The following is a 21,976-nucleotide window of genomic DNA, read 5'->3' as shown; positions in this document are numbered from 1 at the left end:
TCATGCACAGCTCTGGAAGCTCCTTTTCAGCCTGACTCGGTTTCTCTGGGCCACCCGCGTTCCCCTGACGTCCTCACAGCTGAGGAGGAGGCCACAGGCTTTGCTGCAGCCTGACCACCCTTCCTTCCCCTCATCCTGCGCCCTGAGGTCGGGCCCTGCCCGTGCAGGAGCAGACTGTCCAGAACCATGGACCCTGAGCCCCTGGGGCTTCCTCCTGGTCCTGCAGGCCCAAGACCCTGGCTCCAGCACCTCACCGCCGACGAGGTGTCTTTAGGGACAGACGCAGCTTAGGCAGCGGCACCGAGCTCCAGCCGGGACGCCTCGGTCCAGCTCCGGGATCTCGGCCAGGGCGCCTGCCAGGGGGTCTCCCAGCCTCCCGCCCCGCCCTGAGCCCGGCTCTTCCATCTGCCCATTTCTGTCCATTCTGTGAGCAGCCTGAACTCTTTCCAGTAAGATTCTTTCCTGCCTTAGCCAGCCAGAGCCTGCTACTGTCACTGCCCCCTACCAGAACCAAGGCTGATGAGGTGACGTGGGCCAGTGACGGGGCGGAGGTCAAACTCTTGTCTGGGCTGCGAGGGCTCGGCTGAAAAAAGACCAGAGTCACAGCGTTTGTGGGACCGTCTATCGCCGAGGGCAGGGGGAAAGGTCAAAGAGGCTCGGGGAGGAGGGCCCTTGAGGGGCCGGGCAAGACCCACGGGGCGCGGGAAGCAGTTACACAGACACAAGGGAGGAACCGCGCACTGGCTGCATAACATCCCTGCAAACCTGAACGTGTCCCCACGTGAAGTTTATCTGCACAAATACGAGGGGGACACAGAGAGAAATCTTATACCATTGAGCATCGGTGGTTTCAGGAAAGCAGGTGTGGTGAACAAAACCAACGACGGGGGAGGTTTCAAATAGTTATAATAACGAGGGTGATAGAAAAATCAGTGAAAGAAGAAGACTGCCCAGCGGTAACCAGGAAGAAGGTGTGGCTGTAGGACAGAAATCTGTCTTATATCACTTGTTCACCCAGCAATCAGAGTCTAGGAGTTACGTGAATTGGGAATCGGACCAGGGAATAACTGGCCCGGGAAGGTGGCCATGAGGTGTGTAGGGCATTAAATGGCCTGAGGAGGCTGGCAGACTGGCCAGGGCAGAGGGTGTTGGGGCCAGAGGTCTGGATGGCCTAGCGGATCGAGGCTGCTGTCACGGCGGGGAAGCTTCTCGACGGGGTGGCTCTGCCTCAGGACGCGCGATGGGCCCCGCAGGGCCGTGCTGCTCTCAGGGGACACGAGGAACCACGAAGCCAACAGCAAGGTACCAGGAACTTCATCTATTCTTGCAACTCAGCAACCCTGTGCTGAGTGTCTATGAGCAAGAAGCCACCGTGATGGAAAACCTGGTCCCCGCACCTCTCGCACGTCAGCAGAGCCGGGACGCCCGCCCGCCTGGCGGGGACAGTGACAGGGGCTCCCGGGAGCATGAGGGCATGTGGGCGGGGCGGCCGCGAGCCCCAGCGCCCGCGAGCCCCAGCGCCCGCTGTCCCCACCCCAGTGCCCCCGCACCAACCGGGCGAAGGAGGGGTCAACAATGGACGTGGGAGAACGGCCGCGACTTTGCGGCATCCCGTCTGCAGATGTCCGCTTCGTTCCTGGATCTCCTTCGCTTTCATCCAGCAAGTGTTTACGTGAGCCCGGCTGTGAGGTAATAAATGGAACTAGACGTCGGGGACCAGAGGAGCAGGATGGAGGGAAACGATGCTGCCGGGAGGCTGAGGCACCGTGACAACAAGAGAGACACAGGCACTGACGCTGGACCAGGAGCCCAGGCTGACTTGAGAGCAGAGCCAGTGGGCATGCGGGTCTCATCTCCCTGCACTGCACCCACCGCCTCTCCTCTGCGACCCCCGCGGCAGCCCTGGGGAGGCCACCTCCAGGCACCCACAAAGACTCCCCGCTGAGCTTTCTGACGTGACTTCTGAGTGTCCAGTTTCACCGGAATCCTGCTCTGTCAGCTGGGCCAGAAGCCCCTACCTGCAGATCAGATGGCCCTCTGTATCTGACCGGCTCCTCGGCCTCCACCCCTCCCCCAGGCCATGTCTGATGCCCTGGCCTGTCTTCAGCAGGAATCCTGGAAGGTCAGTTTAGCCAGAATCCCTTCACCCGCATGTTCCCTCTCAGTAACTTTCCATCCGCTGACCCCCGCCTGCTCCTTCGCTGTAAATCCCGTCTTCCTTGGTGGATTCGGAGTTGAGCCCCTTCTCTCTGCCCCACTGCAGGGGTCCCTACATCCATCCGGATGGTCCTTCCTGTTCTCTACCAGGTGTCATGAGTATTTTGTCTTTGACAGTGTTCGCACCTGTGTGTAACGGCGCCCTCCCCGGTGTGGGCTGGACTCGCTGAAGGGCTCCTGACCAAAACAATTCAGTAGAGGTGGCTGGCAGTCATTTCTGGAATTAGGCTACAAAACGCTCTGGGGCCATTCACCCCATTCCAGCCTCGAGAAGAGGCAGCCCTGACTCAGAGACCCTCAGCCAGAGGCACTGGCCTGAGCTGAACCCGGATTCCTGACCCTCAGCAAGCGGGAGACAACCAACGATGGTGATTACAGGCCTGCCGTCAGCAAATCCGTGCCCACAGGTCAGATCTGGATCCCCGGCTGCTTTTAAGTTTAGCAACACATTCACCCACATGTTCCACGGCCCGTGTTCACACTACAACCGCAGGCCGAGCAGTTATGACACTGACAGAAGGCCTACAAAAGCCTGAAACATTTATTATCTGGCCCTTTACGGAAAGTCTGCCAACTCCCACTGCCGCTAAGTGCTGGGTAATCTGTTTCTCACAATAGAGGATTAACGCACTTGCTCCTGCAGTGCTATGGGCCTCCCTCCAGCAATGCGGGGTCTTTAAGTATCTCTCTGTTGTCTGTTGTCCACACACAAGAACTTCTATGTTAGCAGATAATGAATGTTTCAACCAGCCTCACATCCCTGGCACATGACAGGACCTTAGCAAATGCAGACTGAACCACAAACGCCTAATGCAGAAAACCCATAACCTGACAATATGTCCTTTAAATAAAGCACGACATTAAATCAAGAAGAGCCAAAACTGCAATTCGTGTTGAATAGCTGATATTTCCAGTTGAATCCATTTTTAAAGGCATTTGTTGACTGCCACACAAAGAATGATTCCATATCCAGGAAAATTTTTGATCTTTTAAATTGGCTATACTTTTATAAAACCTCGTTGTTTAAAATACCCATAACATCAGTTTATCTCCAATACTGCCAAGATGACTGACATTAGCTTTTACCATGAAACAAAGAACGTATTTCCTTACACCTGGAAATGTTATTGAAATTTTCCAGAAAGGCTTTTTTTTTTTTCTTTTTTTTTTTTTTTGTTCCCCGACCAGGGATGGAACCCGGCTCTCGGCAGTGAAAGCGCGGAACCCTAATCACTCCCGGCGGTCCAGTGGTTAGCACTCTGCGCTTTCACTGCCGAGGGCTCGGGTTCCATCCTCGGTTGGGGAACTAAACTAAGATCCCGCATGCTGCAAGGTGCGGCAAAAAAAGAAAGAAACAAAATTTTCCAAACCACTGCAGAATTTCTGTTTTGTCCCAGTTTTGTCTGTCTGTTAGAACTGAGAAATAACGTTGGCAGCAGACACGCTCAGACATAAGCAAACATCCTCTGTGCCCTGATGCCTGGTCAATTCCTACACTGTCCGTTCCCCCACATCCTGATGCCGGGGCAGGAGGACAAATGTTTTACGTAAGATAAAAGGCTGGACATTCTTATAGTGCTCAATTTTAATTTTAAGTAATATATTCATTATGACACAAAAATAGAATAGTTTTAGCTTTCTTAACCTAGATAGTTTCTCTGGCAAACATGTATGAATTATCTACGAGGCAGAAAAATTCCATTTTTGTTTCAACGGGCATCACAGGAGGTCACCCTTGGTAAATTTTTAACTTTTAAGATACGATCAAGTGTATTCAGACCTTCCAGGTAAGAAACCTTACCCTAAAACCTAAGTGAGGCTTAAGTGTGTGGTTAAGAGCATAAGACACACGGGGAACAGCCCCGGCTCGACTCCTGAATTACCAACCATGGGTCTCCAGGGCCCTTTTCCTTTCTTGTGAACTGCACAGCATCCCTGTGAGGACTCAGCACAGCCAGAAAAGCAGTGAAGGGCAAGAGAGGCCAAGCTGGTGTAAAGAAATAATTAATGATTTTACATTTATATGGAACATATTGATTAATAACCTTATTCACTGTGGGTTTGGGAAAGATTTCCTAAATAGGACACAAAAAGCACAAACTTTATATAAAGAAAAAGATCAATCAACTATCAAAAAAAACACTTTTGCTTGTCAACAGACATTTATAAAAATGAGAAGACAAACTGCAGACTGGGAGGAGATACTTGCAAAATATGTAGCTGACAAAGGGCTTGTATCTAGAACATATGAAGCACTGTTTCAACTAAATACTATAAGAAATAACCCAGTAAAAAAGTTGGGTAAAAACCTGAATGGTAAATTTGCCAAAAAGATACAGGAACTGCAAATAAGCACAAGAAATGATACTCAGCTTCGTGAGTCATTAGGGAAATGCAAATAAAACCACAAGGAGATAGCAGTACACTCCCCCGAAAGGCTAAAACTGGAAAATATCAACCGTGCCAAGTGTGACTGAGGGTGTGGAGAAAATGGAACCTCAAACACTGCTGGTGGGAACACAAAATGGTACAGCCTCTTTGGAAAACCGTTTAGCCATTTCTCCAGATATTAAGTGTGTGCCCACCAAACAACCCCACCATTCCACCCAAGAGAAATGAAAGCACAGGACTTGTGTGCGAATGTTCACGCAGCTTCATCTGAAACGGCCAAGAGCTGGGCACCACTCAACCGGGAACCAACAAACGCAGTAAATCCATAAGCGGAAGGTGACTCAGCAGTAAAATGAATGATACTGACTCCTGCACCACGGACGAGTCTTAAAATAACGATGCTGAGTCAAAGGAGCCTAAAGAAAACAAAGGGTACATGACCGAATGGTTCTATTTATACACGACTCCAGAAAATGCAAGAGCATCCAGAGCCACCAGCTGCCTAGGGATGTGGGAGGGCTACAAATGCAGGCAGGGACTTGATGAGGAGGAGGACGTGCGTGACTTTGACTTTGTGTACGTGTCAACACTGACCAAGCTGCACATTAAACTGTGCATCTACTGAGGCCCATTCGTTTCACCTCAATAAAGCTGTTTCTAAAAAACTGCACACTGGAATGATCTTTAACCTTCAAAAAAACCACTGCTGTGGGTGGGATTCTGTCCCCTAAAAAGACGTGTTGAGGGACTTGCCTGGTGGCGCAGAGGTTAAGAATCCGCCTGCCAATGCAGGGGACAAGGGTTCGAGCCCTGGTCCGGGAAGATCCCACATGCCACGGAGCAACTAAGCCCGTGTGCCACAACTACTAAGCCTGCACTCTAGAGACCACGAGCCACAACTACTGAGCCCACGTGCCACAACTACTGAGGCCACATGCTGCAACTACGGAAGCCCACACGCCTAGAGCCCGTGCTCCGCAACGAGAAGCCACCGCAATGAGAAGCCCGTGCACTGCAACGAAGAATAGCCCCCGCTCGCTGCACCTAGAGAAAGCCTGTGCGCAGCAACCAAGACCCAGTGCAGCCAAAAAATAAAATAAATAAGTAAATTTTAAAAAATTAAAAAAAAAAATTTTTTTTTAAATAAGAAAGCTGCAGTGTATCATGCAGACACCATTGTTAGGGCTCCTACTGCAAAAGACATGTTGAAGTCCTGACCCTGGTACCTGTGAACATGACCTTATTGGAAGTAGAGTCTCTGCAGATGTAATTAAGGCACAAGCTGAGGTCACACTGGAGTAGGTGGGCCCAACTCCCATATGACTGGTGTCCTTACAAGAGGAGATACACACACAGAGGAGGACGCCATGTGGAGACAGAGCCACGTGATGAGAGAGGCCAGGGTGGGGTGATGCCCCACAAGCTGCACACACAGCCCTGCAGCTGACATCAGAGGCACGAGGAGAGCTGCCATGCTGATTTCTGACCCCGAGTCTCCAGAACTGAGAGACCAGACATCTCTGCCGTCTGAAGCCTCCCAGGGTGTGGTACTTGTTACAGCAGCTCTAAGAAGCTAATGCCACCACTGTTTCATATTAATTCATAATTCATATTAATTCTTATTTAATGATTGTTTCTAAAAGTAGATTTTATGCAGGAGAATATTTGTCTAATGTCTGTTTTAATCACAGAATAGCCACTGGGTCGCACAGATACACAATTAAGTGGCTGTGTTTCCAAGATATGTAAATACATATAAAATAAATAGCACTGTTTCATTTTAATAGCATCTCTCCAAAGTAATATAAAGCACACATTTTAGCCAATTGTATTTTTTTTTGTTTTTATAAGTGATTTATAACTGATACATCAAGTTTTTTTTTTCTTTTAACCAACAGAAAAGCAATTTATAATGATTAAAATATTGGCACTTAATTGTCATAGTAAATCATTTAGAAAACTTTATGTGAGTGACAGCAAATTAACAAATTGACTCTGCTGAGGCCGAGGTTCTCTCCCAAGGGTCTCAGAGCAGCACAGAGACACAGAACAGGACCTTCAACCCTTCAACTGTCCCTTTAACACACACTAACTTTAAGCATTAATACTATTTTTACTTTCAGCATATACCCCCTCAACTATATGGAAATACTTTAGGTGACCGAGAGGAAAACATTTCCCTTCAGAAAATAAGCCTCCCAAAACCACTGAAGAAGGAAAACCGGAAGGTCACGGTCCATCCTTTGGTAGATACACTCCTCTGTGTGGGATATCAGAGGGATGGACATCAATTTAACTTACTCTCTCAGAGTCAAAGGGGTTTAACCTGGAATAAAAGAGGCACCTCGAAGCCAGTGTGCTTTCATTCCTTCAGGGAGCAGCAGACCCTGGGCAGGGATGGCTACCAGGCCCTGGGGTGGACGGTGGGGCCTGGGGCTTGGACTCAATTTAGGGGGGGTGGTGAGAAGGGTGAGGAAGGGGTGACTGTAAAACCTGTTATTCCAACAGGAACACTTGTGTGTTACACATTTTTTAAAGTGAGATCATATCGGACACGTAAACGTGCGAGTCTGAGGTGCACGGCTGCTGGTTTGACATGCTTAGTGTTGCTGTATAATCACCCCAGAGCGTCAGTGACACCTCCGTCACGCCACATGGCACAGCCCTGCTGAATGCCGTCACCGTGCCGTGTGGCAGGCCTCCCTCGAGAGCTCGTTCATCCTCTAGTTGCAAGTCTGTGCCTTAAACCGCCCCTCCCCAGGCCTCCACTCCCTGCCCCTGGACCCCCATTCCGCTCTGGTTTTAGATTCTGCATTAAGACAGAGAACACGCTGTCTGTCTTTCCCTGTCCACCTCATTCACTTGGCACTGTCAGAGCCCATCCTTGCTGTCAGGACTGGCAGGATTTCCTTCTTTTTCGCGGCTGAATAGTACTCCAGTGCGCGTGCACGCGCGTGTATGTTTTCGTGTGTGTGTGTGTGTGTGAATTACACCCTTAAACACATACGAGAAGGCACTACTACCTTTCAAAAACCAACATTGGCCGGCTGACACCTCCCTGGACCAAAGAGAAGAAATACTTGTTATCAGTTGAGCTCACTGTTGGGAAGATTAAATGTGTTCTTGCTGAACTGTGAAATGGGGACAGACAAAACGGCCAAGCTGCAGTTTCATCCCTCTGCCGAACAGATTATGTTTCTAAAACTAAAATACAAACGCTGGTTTTTCAGTCAAAAGATGGGTCCCCCAGATGATCAGCAAACAGCAGACAGGTTTGAAGGAAACGCTCCCCCAGCCCACCCCGGGCACTGGGACGGCCCAGTTCCCGCCCGACAGGACGCTGAACCAAGGCCGGGAGCTGGGCCCCTTCACGGCCTGGGTCCTTCTCCCCCTTTCGGGACTGAGTTAAGAACAGAACCACGGAAGTTCTCACCACAGCGCCTGGCCCCCAGCAAGGGCTCAGTCAGCATGGGGGCCTGATCCGTGTTTCCTACTCTTAACCAAGCAAAGGCATCCTGCTGCTGGAAAACGACGCCATCCCAGATCTAGAAGGACAGGAGATCCAAAGCCTTACTTAACCACCATGAAGTAAAGGTTACTTCTCTCTGCACCCCCCTTCTGGTCCTGGTGCCCCAGCTCCACCAGGAATAGCGTAGGAAAGCACAGCACAAGTGAGTCCTCCCCAGTGGACTTCACAGAGGGGCACAAACGTCAGCCGCCTCTTCTGATCCACCTTTGCTTCATGCAGGCGGAGGGGAGGAGGGGGGCAAAACTAAAGGAACAAGAGGGGAGGACCTAAGGGTCCTTGATCTGAGCTCGAGACCAGGGGGCGACTGCAAAGAGCCGGAGGCCAGACCCGTCTTTGTGGCCACAGCTCAGCTCGGGCACCACGGCAAGAACCCACCAGAGACCACGTGTACAAATACGTCTGCTGTGTGTCAATAAAACTTTATTTGTGGACACTGAGTTTCATGTAATTTTCCTATGTCGTGAAATATTCTTTTCATTTTATTCAACCATTTGAAAAATATAAAATCCATCCTGAGCTCGTGGGCCACAGAGAAACAGGAAGATCAGGCCTAAGGGTCATAATTCGCCAGCCCCTGGTCCTGCATTAAACTTCCTTTCTGAGCCGGCTGGCAAAGACTTGATTCTGAGATGTCCCCAGTTAGTTATAGACCCCATGTGTCTGAGGCAGAGCCCAGGTGACTCTGAGAATTTTTAACGGGGGTGGGGGGTTGTGGATCACACAGGTGTGTTTTTCATTCAGGTTTCCACAGAAAAAAAAACTGTGTTTGGGTGCAGCACAATTTAAGAGGGAGAATAAATAGCTAAGGAGTAAATACACACACACACACACACACACACACACACACACACACACACACACACACACACACACACACACACACACACACACACACACACACACACACACACACACACACACACACACACACACACACACACACACACACACACACACACACACCCCCACCCCACCCCACCCCACCCCACCCCCCCGGACGGTATTTGCAGGCATCAGGCACTTTAGGAAGAGGGTCCCTGCCCGGGAAGGTACGAGGAACAGCTTCCGAGCCCAGGGGGCAGGAGAAGAGTTCCACTGAATGAACCCACGGGCAGAGCAGGAGGTCAGAAGTCCTGTCCCTGAATGAGGAAGTGGCACCAACGCTACCTGCATGCAGAGTCCTCAGGTCCACCTCCATGGAGGAAGGTGACGTCCAGGGGTCTCTCAGGCACGTCAGGTTCCAGCCACACTTAAGGACACGTTCTAGAACTAAGAGGCTCCCATCACACAACTTTTTCCTGTTGTGACAAAGTCTAAACGAGATGAACCGCCTGCCATGACTCAGCGCTCAGGTGTGGAGGCTGACGGTCTGCTGTACAAAGCAAGGAGAGCACGTTTCAGGCTGTACTGGATACTTTAAAATAAAAATCAATACAGGCAGCGTTCTGTTCTAAACAGTTTGGAGTTTGAAGCCGGAAGCAGTTTCACCAGCTCTTTAATTTTTTTTTTTTTTGGCTGCGTTGGGTCTTTGTTGCTGTGTGCGGGCTTTCTCTCATTGCGGTGAGTGGGGGCTACTCTTCATTGCGGTGCGCGGGCTTCTCATTGCAGTGGCTTCTCTTGTTGCGGAGCACGGGCTCTAGGTGCACAGGCTTCAGCAGTTGTGGCACGCGGGCTCAGTAGTTGTGGCTCACGGGCTCTAGAGTGCAGGCTCAGTAGCTGTGGCACACAGGCTTAATTGCTCCATGGCATGTGGGATCTTCCCGGACCAGGGCTTGAACCCGTGTCCCCTGCATTGGCAGGTGGATTCTTAACCACTGCGCCACCAGAGAAGTCCTTCACTGACTTTTATGTGCTCTTTAAACACTTGTGTTCTGTTTCAGAGCACAGTCTTCAATTTAAACTTAAACATGTTTTCTGGCGGTGAGCACAGACAGCCCTGTTAGTCTCTGATGGCTTTTCTGCCAGAACCCATAAACGTGCTGAGAAAACAGTGTGTGAGTGAGGGGGTCAGAGTGGGAGTGGGTCTGTGCTACTTTGAGGTGCCCAATGTCACAGGTGCTCAGTCCAGCGACAGCTCCTGGGAGAAACACCTGCAGGTGACCCTCCAGGGCCCAGATGCTGGTGTCCCTGGGGCGGCCCTGAGTCTAACGCGGCCCAGCCTCGATGGGGCACACAGCAGGAGATGGATGAACGGTAGCCGAGTGAGTAATGCACGAGGTACCCTTCACCGGATGACAACGCCTGCCATCAAGCTGGTGGCGAGGGTTTTATGAGATAATAAACGACACTCAATAGCGGCAATGGTTTTTATCCTCCTTTTAAAGAGAAGCCACCTGAGTCCATCAAGGTTATCTGCCTGACCCAGCGGCCTGAACTGGGCGTGTCTAACCTCAAAGTCACCCTTCCAGCTCCTATTACCGGAGGAACCCGATTTCATACTAAAAACAGGCTTCCTATAAAACTAGGCGAAAACCCTGCCTCTCTAAATCGATAAAAGGCTCTTTTCCTGGCTGAGCTCGAAGTCCTAAAATAAGTAAACGGTCACTTCTCTGAACCCGGGGACAGAGACATGGCAGAAGCCTAAGCCCCTTCTAATCACCAGGGGACAATACAGCAGAAAAAGTGGGAAAATGTCTCCTCACCCCAAGGCAACAAGTAATACACCTTAAGAATGATTCTTCCTTCTGTAATTTAAACTCGAGAGAAAACAAAACAACCTAGTTGTTTCAAAGGCCATTATGACTTATATACATAACCACCCCCTCAGACATAACAGGTAATCTCATTCATGGGTACTTCTGCCACTGTCTGAAAATAAGTGAAAGTTGGCTGGTCTTGAATGTCATTTTGCATATCTTATTTCTTTTGAAGTAAATTCCTTAGGACCCCGAATCTGAAATTAAAACTACTTTGGGTAAGTTTTCACTCTTGGATCAAGAGCAGATTGGAGGCAGTTTCAGGGCTCACGTCCACCCGTGCCCATCTGGTCGAGCAAGAGGGGGCTCAGAATTCTCACTAACCTTGTAGTGAAAATTTACAAGTCAAACTCTGAAGCTTTAAAATTCTGTTTAATCCAGTCAATTCAAAGTTGATACACTAATTGTAGCTAAGAGACACCCGACATGGTAGGGAATAAATTCTAATAATGTAAGTATCAGTACCAGCCAGAGTCAAACATTTTCAAATAAACATATCCCTCCCAAAGTACACTTCCTGTAGTAAATTTGTAGACAACTTTAATATAAGTTTAAAGAGCTCCCTTGTCAATTTTTTCCTGTTAAGTTTAAAGAATTTAAAATAAACTCTAAAAGCGAATTTATAGGCGAAATATATATAGAGAGAGGTTATAACTATTATATACTACATATATATATATAAAACGTATCTATTCCTCTCACCATCTGGGTGGAACATTCAAGCGCGTGGATCAAGTGTCCACAAAGGCACTGAGGTGCCACCCAGCACGCGTGCGGGGAGAAGGGTCCCTGCTGTCTGCTCAGAGTCCCCACCCCTCGCGGCAAACACAGCAGTTTAAGCAACAGCTTAATGCGCAGGGGCTGTTCAGAACCTGTAACCTAAAAAGAATTCAATAGCGGTAAGAAAAACTAACACCGTCTTGTTTTAGGCCAATTAACGGTGGAAACAGAAAACCCCTAACCTTTTCAGTTAGAAAGGTCTCCCTCCCTCCCAGGTTACGTTCAAAACTTGCCCTGCCTTCCTTTGTGAAACCCACGTCGACACCGAAGAACAACACCCTGACGCCCACCCAAGACATCACCCGCGACCCTCACCGTCAAAACGCAGAGAAAAATCCCTCTGAAACGCGCCCTAAGAAGCCCAAGCGATGTGCCTTCTGACAGCGGCGGGCAGGTCAAACCCTCCCTCTGCGATCCTCGGCCCTGGGGGTGGAACGAGGCTGCAGGGCTGGGAAGCTGACGCCAGGGGCTCAGCCCGTCGCCCCTCGCCCCTCGCCGCTCACCTTCCGGACGGGCCGGGGCTCAGGCTGCCGCCCCCCCACCCCGCCCCCGCCGGGCTCCACTCACCTGAGCGCCTGCTCCTGCAGCCCCAGGAGCCGCAGGCTGTCCGGCCGGTCCCTCCTCCGGCGGTAGAGCCCCGACTGCGAGAGCTCTTTGAGCTGTAAGGCCGTCATGCTCCCGGCCCGCGACCCTCGGAGCCCGGCACCGGCACCGGAGGGCGGGCGGCCGCCAGGGCTGGAGACCGCCCCGCGCACACCTGGCCCGGGGAGCGGTCTGCGGCGCCGGCGGCCGCGCTTCCTGCTTGCCGGGTACACACCCTCCCGCGGGCGGCCGTGTCTCCGCGCCCGCACCTGGGAGGGCCTGGTGCTCACGTGCTCCCGCCGAGCAGAGCCCGGCCACCCTGAGCGATCGCGCCGGCTCCTGCGTGGACCGTTCCAGCATCGCTGTGCATCAAAACCGGGCTAAAACGCTCCAGAAAGGTCGTGACTCAAGAAGGGTCCTGCCCTGTTCTCTGGACCAGGAAATCCACCAACACTTCACGCGCAGCCGTCGGTTTCAAGAAGTGCCTGGTCATCACGAGCTCGTTGGGACATTTTCCTTCAAACGGAAAAGCACAGTTCCGAAGGGCAGCACGCCGCTCCGCGCTCTCCACGGTGCTCTAAATCCTCTTCAGAAAGGAAGGAAGTGTCTTTTTTCTCCCCCATTAAGTGTTACTCAAAAATTCATAACTGAAAGGGAGGTGGTTTCTTCTGCCACCCGCCATCCCGGGATTCTCTACACCCAAAGCCGCCCCCCGGGACGGGTCCCCTCGCGGGAGATGCGCACGCTGTCCGCCTACAGCGGCCCCCGCGTCAGGAGGGAGGGTCTGGTTCCCGGGGTGGGGGATGGGTGTCTGCAGTGTGGGGGGCAGATCATAGGGGCACGTCCTTGTCCCCGGGCCCCGCGGGACGCCCGCGCGGCAGCAGGCGAGTCTGACTCAGCCCCTCTCAGGAGGACTCCCCGCCGGCGCGAGCGCGGGCCTGCTCTCAGCCAACAGCTTGGCTTCGCGGTGCCGGCAGTTTGTCTGCGTGTCAGCATCTTTCCTCCCAGAATCCCCTCCAGGACGAGAGCGCAGAGAAATGGGTCTGAAAGTTCTTTTCACACCAATAGTTAAAGAGTTAATACGTTCCCCTCTCTAGAAGGATCGGTATTATAAATTCAAATATTCAGGACCCCAAGGAAGGGGGCTCTGCATCTCACCCCTTCACTCGGGACTGTGGGGCCCCGGCTCCTTTAGGGCTGCAGCCCTGGTCCTCACCCGCCCACGCCCGCCCCAGTGGAAACACAACTTTTTACAGTCACCATCAAAGTGTAACATACGTTTTTAAAGAAAATGCAGGGGGAAAATTAGTAATTTTGTTACCACACTAGATATAACTAGTGACAAAACATTACCAAAAAAAATCGAGGGACAAATGTATCTCTTCCTCTCTCTGGAAGGATACAGAGGAAACTGGTAACATCGGGTGCCTGGGGGATGGGCAGAGCAGCATAAGACAGCTTCTCTGTAACCACTGCTCTATACCTGCTGGACTTGGAATACCCTGCACATTCAAAAATAAATAGAAAAAATTTAGAAGTTTTACATATACCTTTTGTACAAAGCTCTAGGATCCTACTGAGACATAAAACGCAGAAAAGTTTGAAGTTTACAGTAACAGAAACATAAAATTAGGATTCCTTAAAGTGCCTAATTCTTACATTTTTGTCATGACAGGTGAAAAACGCAGAGAAACAAGCACCAATCTTTTTTTTTTTTAACTGTAGGCATCAAAACAGAATAAATGCCTGAGGAATAAAATACAAACTAATTGTAGCCACTGCAAACACAGAAGCCTCAACGTTGAAAAGGACTTGTTTCTATAGGAATATGAACATAAGAGAGCTTGATTTTTTTTTTTTTTTTTTTTTTTTTTTTTTTTTTTTTGCGGTACGTGGGCCTCTCACTGTTGTGGCCTCTCCCGTTGTGGAGCACAGGCTCCGGATGCTCAGGCTCACCGGCCATGGCTCACGGGCCCAGCCGCTCCATGGCATGTGGGATCTTCCCAGACCGGGGCATGAACCCGTATCCCCTGCATTGGCAGGCGGACTCTCAACCACTGCGCCACCAGGGAAGCCCAGAGAGCTTGATTTTTAAAGAGAACTTGAGAAAGAGTAATGCAGCCCGCTGACAAGGGAAAAGGCTTGTAAACTAGTAAAGTTGACAAGACAGGAAACACTACCGTGTAGGACGAATCCTGTATTTGATGAGTCTAAAGTTAAAAGGATGTGAACAGGGGTAAGAAAAGTTATGTAAAACAAACTGAAACAATTCTTGCCTGCGGACTTTTAAAATGGCTGTGTTGACACATACAAACTTCAGTAGATCCATGCTTGTCACAACTGCATAAAATTAAATCCTGGGGCTTTGGGCAAAGGTCTTTAACCACTGCCATTTCACTGACAACACAGACAGCGGGAGACAGTGGTACCCTTCCCTCCCCGCCACACGCAGCCAGGGAGGGGCGCCCATTTCTGGGAGGGAACAACCCCCTACCACACAATGGCTCAGGCTGCAGCCAGATGACACCCCCGAACAAAGGTTTCTGTGCATCTGCGTGGGGGGAGAGAGGGACAGAGGGCACAGCCCTGGGACGCGGCAGGTGATGTGACGCCAGGAGAGGCCCCATGTCCCCATCGCCGTCCCCGTGGTTCCCTCCTTTCACGCCCTCCCGTAGAAAGTTATCAGTTGAGCCTGGATTGTAGATCAGGCCTATTTTAAATGAGTTCTGAATTTCAAACGACTGTCTTAGCATTTGAGGGAGGCCCACGTGGGTGTCCACACAGGGATGTCCATTTCGCGGCGTAAACAGACTCTGAAGGGCCGCGCTGCCGCCCTTAGAGCCCAGCGGCTGTCCACGAGCAAAGGTTCACAGAACGTGTGGAGGGGGCACCCCGGCCCGCTCCCACCGCGGGGTGGCGGCTCTGTGAACCTGCCCACTGCTCCCCCCGACCGCCGGGCTCTCCTGGGACCTGAGCTCCGGAACTCGCAGCGAAATGCGACATCAGCTCAGCGGGTACTTTCTACTGCAATAGGTTTGTGCTCTTGGTTGAAATGACTAAACAGGAAGGCCCAGGGAGCATCACACCGGGCCTCGCTCTGCAGGCTGACCTCTGACCCCGTCCTCCACCTTTCCAAGTGGAGGGGGGAGGCGGTCACGGATCTTCTGTGAATCAGAGGAAGGTCAGTGAGTCTCAGAAATGCACGCGAGCACAACACTGCCCCCGTCTCAGGGCACTGGCAGGTGGACTCACCTTCCGACCTGCACAGACGTCCCTGCTCCAGGGCAGGACACTGACCTCAACTGCGGGCCAGACGCTGGTTCAGAAGAGCCCCTGTTGTACCCCCACCCCCATTTCTCTCCACCTCCCAGTCATCTCTCTGCCTCTGGCCTCACCCGCCTCTACTCTATCCTCCAAATTTCCAGGAGTTCTTTCCAAATGTAAACCGGTCACTCGCGGGTCCTGGAAGACCCTGCGGTGACCCGATGGCTGCTCCCCGTGCTGAACGCGGTCCCAGGACAGATGGGGCGTCCTGGCCCCGAGTCCTGCCTCTGGACTCAGCGCAGGGGTCCCTCTCACAGGAGGGCTTTGGAGACCCTTCACTCACTATCACCAGGGTCTCCATCCCCCCATCCCCCGCAGATAACAGCCCTCCCAGGGCAGCCGTGTAGCTACTGTATCGCTGCGTCTTACAAGGCCAGGTACATGGTAGAGTGTGCGTTTGCTCAGTAAGTTCTCTGGTTTAGTTGTTCCACCAACTGATTTTGAGACCCTCGCCACTTTATGATGATGCTACGTTTCAGATGAATGCTCCAGAGCTTTGAAACTGGTTTTGTTTTGTTTTGTTTGTGCATTTAACCCTCAACATTACCTAAATGAGATTCTTAAAAGGCACATCCATTCCACAGTTTTGGAAAACTGTACTTTCCTGTGAGACTGCAAAAACTCAGATGCTGCACATTTGTAGAGTTGAGCAACACCTTCCACCAGTATGAACACTTTCCATTGGGGATAAGAACTAAAAAACCACCCTCTACTTGACTCAGTCCAGTTCTCAGTGTACTTGGTCCCAGTACTCCCTTCAGGCTCTGGGGGGTAAAGAAACCTAATTAGGCATCAAGCCCCTAAGACCCGTCCCCAGCGTTCCTGCGCTGACGGCTCCTTCTCGGCAGAACTGAGGGCTGCACCCTGGCTTCGGGGCCCAGCTGGCTGCTGGCCCCGTCAGCAGACCCTCCAGACCAGGGGCCTCAGGCCTGCAGATGGTCGAGCAGCTGTAAGTTTCCAGGCCATTAATTTCCTTGTACACACGCAGTAAGAGAAGAATTTTGTTTTGCAACCACTCTGAACTTAATGGAAATGAATCCTTTTTAGTTGAACTTTTATCCTATGAATAATCCCCTGCAGGGGAAGTAAAGTTTCTCTGATAAAGCAGAGCACCGGCCTCCCTCCTTCCGCGCTCCCGCCTCCAAATCCACACGGGCCCCCAGGCGTGTCCCGGGTGTCACACGAGGGCTCAGACCTCGGCGATTCTCGGGGGCACGTTCAAGTTCAAGTCAACCAGAGCAGAGTGTGAGAGGGCAGAATCCACCGTCCAAAAGCGTCAGAAAATATCACCAAAGACACGGTCCCTGGCCCGTCTGCGAGCCCCTCTGAACATCCCCTCGACCCTCCTCTCGCCGAGCAGGCGGGGGAGCCTCGGCCAAAGTCTGAGACCCCATAGGTCAGCCGTCAGAAACAGAGAATCTACACGGGTCACCCACCGTCTTCTGCGAGACCATCACAGAACATTCCCAAAGCCACGCCGCAACAAGCAAGCTTTCCTGCATCCTTCCAAAGGATTTAAAACAAAACTCTCGGTCACCCTCCCACCCCCAACCTTTCTACGGGGCCGAGGGTGGGGAAAGCTGGTGCGAGGGTGCAGAGGGAGCCCGGGGTCACCCGGCTGGTAGGTCCACACGGGCAACGTCCCAGCTGCGGCCGGCGGGCAGGCAGGCACACGAGTCACATCACTCCCAAAGGCCTCAATCTTTCCCTTCGGAAATAGAGCGGTCGAATCCGATGATCTGAACGGTCTTTTCTGCAGATTAAAATTTCAGCAAGGGTCCACGGCAGGGGAGGGCCCGAGGCTGGCAGGCTCCCGGCACGCTCACCCCTCCCCACAGGTCAGGCTCCCACCCCGGACCCAAATGGGGCCTGAGGCTGGCTACACACGCTCGGCCGGCTGTGCCCCCGACCCCCGACCTGACCCCCGCCTCGGCCCTCTCCCCGGCCACCTGCTCCACAGCCAAGAGCCGAGATGCACATAAAACCCCAGGAAGGGACCCTGACCACCCGCCTGACACACGAGCCGCGGAGACGCCGAGGCCACGGGGAGAGACAGGGCAGAGTCAGCGGGGCCCCGGCCTCCATCCACAGGCAAGTGCAACCCCATGTGACACCGTCAACACGGTTTCAGAAGACTGCACATCAAGCTAAACTTCTGTAAATAGGATAATTTTTAATTCTCTGAAGGAATTCTAGTGGTCATATGTTCACAAAAGAGAGCTTTGCTGAAAATCCAGATTTTCACGATTTGACTTAAAATGTGTTTTGCTATCACCTTCTGTATAAAGTTGCTACACACACTGTTTCCACTCATTCCACCCATCCACCCCGCAGCAGGCATGGACCTGCTGAGCACATTTCCACACTAAACATTCCTGTGACAAAGCCAACAGGTGAAGGTCCTGGAGCAAGAATCCCCGGACGGCAGTGTTACCAGCAGCAATTCTGAGCTTCTGAGGCCGTGGCTCTTCTCCCAGGAATTCCAGGGTGTCGTGAGCATGACCACAGCACCTGCGCGGCCCCAGCCTGGTTTCAGTGCCACAGTTACTACTGTCAACTTCCACCTCCAAACCATTTCACCAGGGCATCAAAACATCCCCGGGTTCTGTGTAAAGTCTCATCTTGAAGCTTTCTGTCTGGGGGGACACCTTGCCAACCATCTAACCCACAAATAAATATGCAGCTGAAAATGTGTCAAGTCACAGGAGACAAGGTTGCTGTGAGGACGGCAGGGACGCAGGGAATGCCTCCCAAGACAGAAACCTCGGGTCTGATCCCCCAGAGCCGGAGGGAGGGGAGGCTTGGGGAGAGAGCAGCTTAGCTCGTGCAAAGGCCCGGAGGCTGCAGGGAGGGGCTAGGGGGGTGAGGCGAGAGAGCCAGTCAGGGGTGTCTCTCCGGTCCAAAGACCCCTCTCCCAGGCCTGGGGTGGGGGGAGACCGAGCTGTCAGGGCGGAGACAGGGGTGGCGGCTGGGATGGGAGGGTGGGGAGTGGGCGGGAGAGGGTCTTAGGGAGAGGAACCGGTGGCAGACCAGACGCGGAGCCCGCGCTGCGCTCGTGCTGCCTTAGTCCTGCCTGCAGAAAGCCAGCATTTTAAACTGATTGAACCTAAGAAGACCGTTTTCAAAGAGTACTTACAAAAGCAAGGGCTGGGGCACAAAAATGCCCATGTCGTGCCGTGCGTACGCGGAGCTGATGTAAGTGCTACTCACAGCTGAGGAACACGCTCCCATGTTCACCTCCGTCCCACCAGCCGTGGATCATTATTGTCCCCACTATGCATTTGAGGTAACTGAGTCTCCAAGCAGCTCAAGGTCCTGACAGGCAACACAGCCAACGAGGGAGACTGGATCCACACCCAGGTCTGAACGCGGACAAGCCCAACCCAGGAAGCTTCGGGGACACACAGGAGCAGGGCAGTGTTGGGGTCCAGGGTGAGCTGCCCCCAAATGTCCCTCAACAGCACATGGATTATTCTGAATTAAAGCTGCTTAAAAAACGGCCGATGTAAGAGGGACACTCTGACCCCCTCCTGTCTCCCTGAAGCAGGAGATAAGTCTCCATGTGAAGGAGGGAGAAGGACACCCTAATGGCCAGAGACAGGGCAGCCCGCACAAACAAACCCGCGACCTCTTTCGGTGACTAACCCCAGGGCCAAACCGTTCAGATCCTTCACTAACTGAGCATCCAAAGCCTACGTTTCTTAGTCCTGTCAATTCCTCACAAATTTATTGTTTCTTTGTCTAAAAAAGCCACCTGCTTTGGCCACATCTTAGGTTCCATTTCTGCGAGACCTCCGTGCGCAGGAATTGAAACTTGTTTCTTCTTCTCCTGTTCATGTCTTGCACCAGTTTTCCTATTAGTTCAGCAACGAGAACTCCAGGGGGCAGGGGAGGTGTCCCCTCCCCACTGTGGGCACAGAGGCCCTGGGGACAACCCCAGACTAAACACAGGCTGGAGACAGACTAAACCACGGTCCCCCCTCCTGCCCACTTTCTCTCCCAGAAATGAGGCAGGAGCCCAGCTGCACCTGGGTCCACGTGGTGGTCGGGCCGCCGAGGGCTGGGAAGGAGGCCGAGGTCACTGACACAGACCTTCCTCCTATAGCTCCGGGGGCAGAAGCCAGTGGATGGTGTCAGACTTGAGCCTTGATGTCGCTGAATTCCTGGACTCCTTGGAGGCTGTCTCCCTTCAGGGTACGTGTGATGACTCAGGCCAAGCGTTTGGGGAAAGAGGCAAAGATTCTAATGAAAAAGGGTGTTCTTGAGACCAAGTATGTTGTTGGACAGCAACAGGGGACCTGATGGGGGCCCACGTCCCCAGCTCCCGGTCTGCCGTCCCTCCTGGTCTGACAGCCTCCCCAGTGTCTGTCAACAGGAAAGTGCATGTAACAAGTCGTGACCCCTTCCTGGAATACCACACAGCTATAGAAGAAAAATAATTCACTAAAGCTGCACAAATCCACATGGATAAACCTACCCAAGAAGAGAGAGAGTGAAAAAGCACAGCTTGCACAGTATCACAAAGAGCACACACTATTTAAAATCTAAAACAAAATAAACAACCCCATGAGTGCTAAGAATACACAGTGTGTAATAAAAGGATGAACAGGAGAGTGGTTCCCTCCCAGAGGAAAAGCGGGAGGGAAAATCATCAGACCGGGAAGTGTACCAAGAGCTCAACTGTACTTGTAATGTTTTATTTAAGGTAGGTGATGGGTATTTGGAGGCTCTACAAATTCTACACCTTCATTAAAAAAAAAAAAAAAGGATGAAGATGCAGAGCAGACGTTCTCTTAGAGCAGGTTTGTAAACCCACAACTTTCAAAGCACCACTTCTGCCACCATGTGGCTTCTCACGGTATTGCATGCACACGATTTTCGGGAAATGAAAGGCTAAAAAAGGGCATTGTTAATTCTCAGGTGCAAAGTCACAGGAATGTAACCCACTGCGAGAGCCTGAATGTCCACCACTCGATACGTAACCAACACTAAAAGCCTTTCTTACCACTTCTGAATGATGCTTAATAACACAGAAGACAGAAAGCATCACGCTAGGTGCAAAAGAATGAAACTGGACCCCTATCTTACACCATGCACAAAAATTAACTCAAAATGGATTAAGGACTACATGTAAGACCTGAAATTATAAACTCCTAGAAGGAAATATAAAGAAAAAGCAACTTGACATCTGTCTTGGCAACGATTTTTTTGTATATGACACCAAAAGCACAAGCAACAAAAGCAAAAATCAACAGGTGGGACTACATCAAACTGAAAAGCTTCTGTCCAGCAAAAGAAACAATAAAAAAATAAAAAGGCAACCTACAGAATGGGAGAAGATTTTTCAAATCACATATCAGATAAGGGGTTAATATCCAAAATGTATAAAGAATGCATACAGCTCAACACCAAAAAAAAAAAAAAAAAAGAATCTGATTTAAAAATGGGCACGAGGGCTTCCCTGGTGGCGCAGTGGTTAGGAATCCGCCTGCCAGTGCAGGGGACATGGGTTCCATCCCTGGTGCGGGAAGATCCCACATGCCACAGAGCACCTAAGCCCGTGTGCCACAACTAGTGAGCCTGAGTTCCATGTGCCACAACTACTGAGGCTGCAGGCCACAACTACTGAAGCCTGTGCGCCTAGAGCCCGTGCTCCACAACAAGAGAAGCCACCGCAATGAGAAGCCTGTGCACCGCAATGAAGAGTAGCCTGACGGGGGCCCACGTCCCTAGCTCCCGGTCTGCTGTCCCTCCTGGTCTGACAGCCTCCCCAGTGTCTGTCAACAGTATTGTTAATTGTTATACCCCCGCTGCAACTAGAGAAAGCCGGCACACAGCAATGAAGACCCAACACAGCCATCCATGAATGAATGAATGAGTGAATGAATGAATGAATGAATGAATAAATGAAAATGGGCATGAGGGAATTCCCTGGCAGTCCAGTGGTTAGGACTCGGTGCTTTCACTTCCGTGGACCTGGGTTCCATCCCTGGTCGGGGAACTAAGATCCCACAAGTCGTGGGACGCAGCAAAAAAGAAAAAAAAAAAGGGCACCAGACCCGAACAAGCCATTTTTCTTTCTTTCTTTCTTTCTTTTTGGCCATGCAGCATGTGGGATCTTAGTGCCCCGACCAGGGATCGAACCCATGCCCCCTGCATGGGAAGCGCTGTCTTAACGCCAGGGAAGTCCTTGAACACACATTTTTCCAAAGACATACAGATGACCAACAGGTACACAAAAAATGCTCAACATCACTAATCATCAGGGAAATGCAAATCAAACCACAATGAGCCATCACCTCACACCTATCAGAAATGCTATTATCAAAAAGACAAGAAGGGACTTCCCTGGTGGCAAAGTTGTTAAGACTCCGCGCTCCCAATGCAGGGGGCCCGGGTTCGATCCCTAGTCAGGGAACTAGATCCCACATTCATGCTGCAGCTAAGAGTTCGCATG

At 51.5% G+C, this 21,976-nt stretch overlaps 1 protein-coding gene across 7 annotated transcripts in view; it reads right to left on the bottom strand.

Annotated features, from left to right (window-relative positions):
* LIMS1 (LIM zinc finger domain containing 1) overlaps positions 1 to 21,976 on the bottom strand; it is a 100,686-nt gene that overhangs the window by 32,076 nt on the left and 46,634 nt on the right. The window contains exon 1 of one of the 7 annotated variants that reach the window (XM_081253567.1): positions 12,181 to 12,416. The exons of 5 other annotated variants lie outside the window; for them this stretch is intronic. In XM_081253567.1, coding sequence (XP_081109693.1) covers positions 12,181 to 12,287 — 107 coding nt within the window. In that variant the 5' untranslated portion in view covers positions 12,288 to 12,416. Of the gene's footprint in view, positions 1 to 12,180; positions 12,417 to 21,976 lie in introns of those variants that run through there. One more of the 7 variants, XM_081253562.1, reaches the window with a different exon arrangement.

Source organism: Mesoplodon bidens (assembly GCF_964165515.1).
Source record: "Mesoplodon bidens genome assembly, chromosome: 14".
Classification (NCBI taxonomy): domain Eukaryota; kingdom Metazoa; phylum Chordata; class Mammalia; order Artiodactyla; family Ziphiidae; genus Mesoplodon; species Mesoplodon bidens.
Note: the sequence above shows the minus strand (reverse complement) of the source record. Positions and strands in the feature narration are given on the sequence as shown.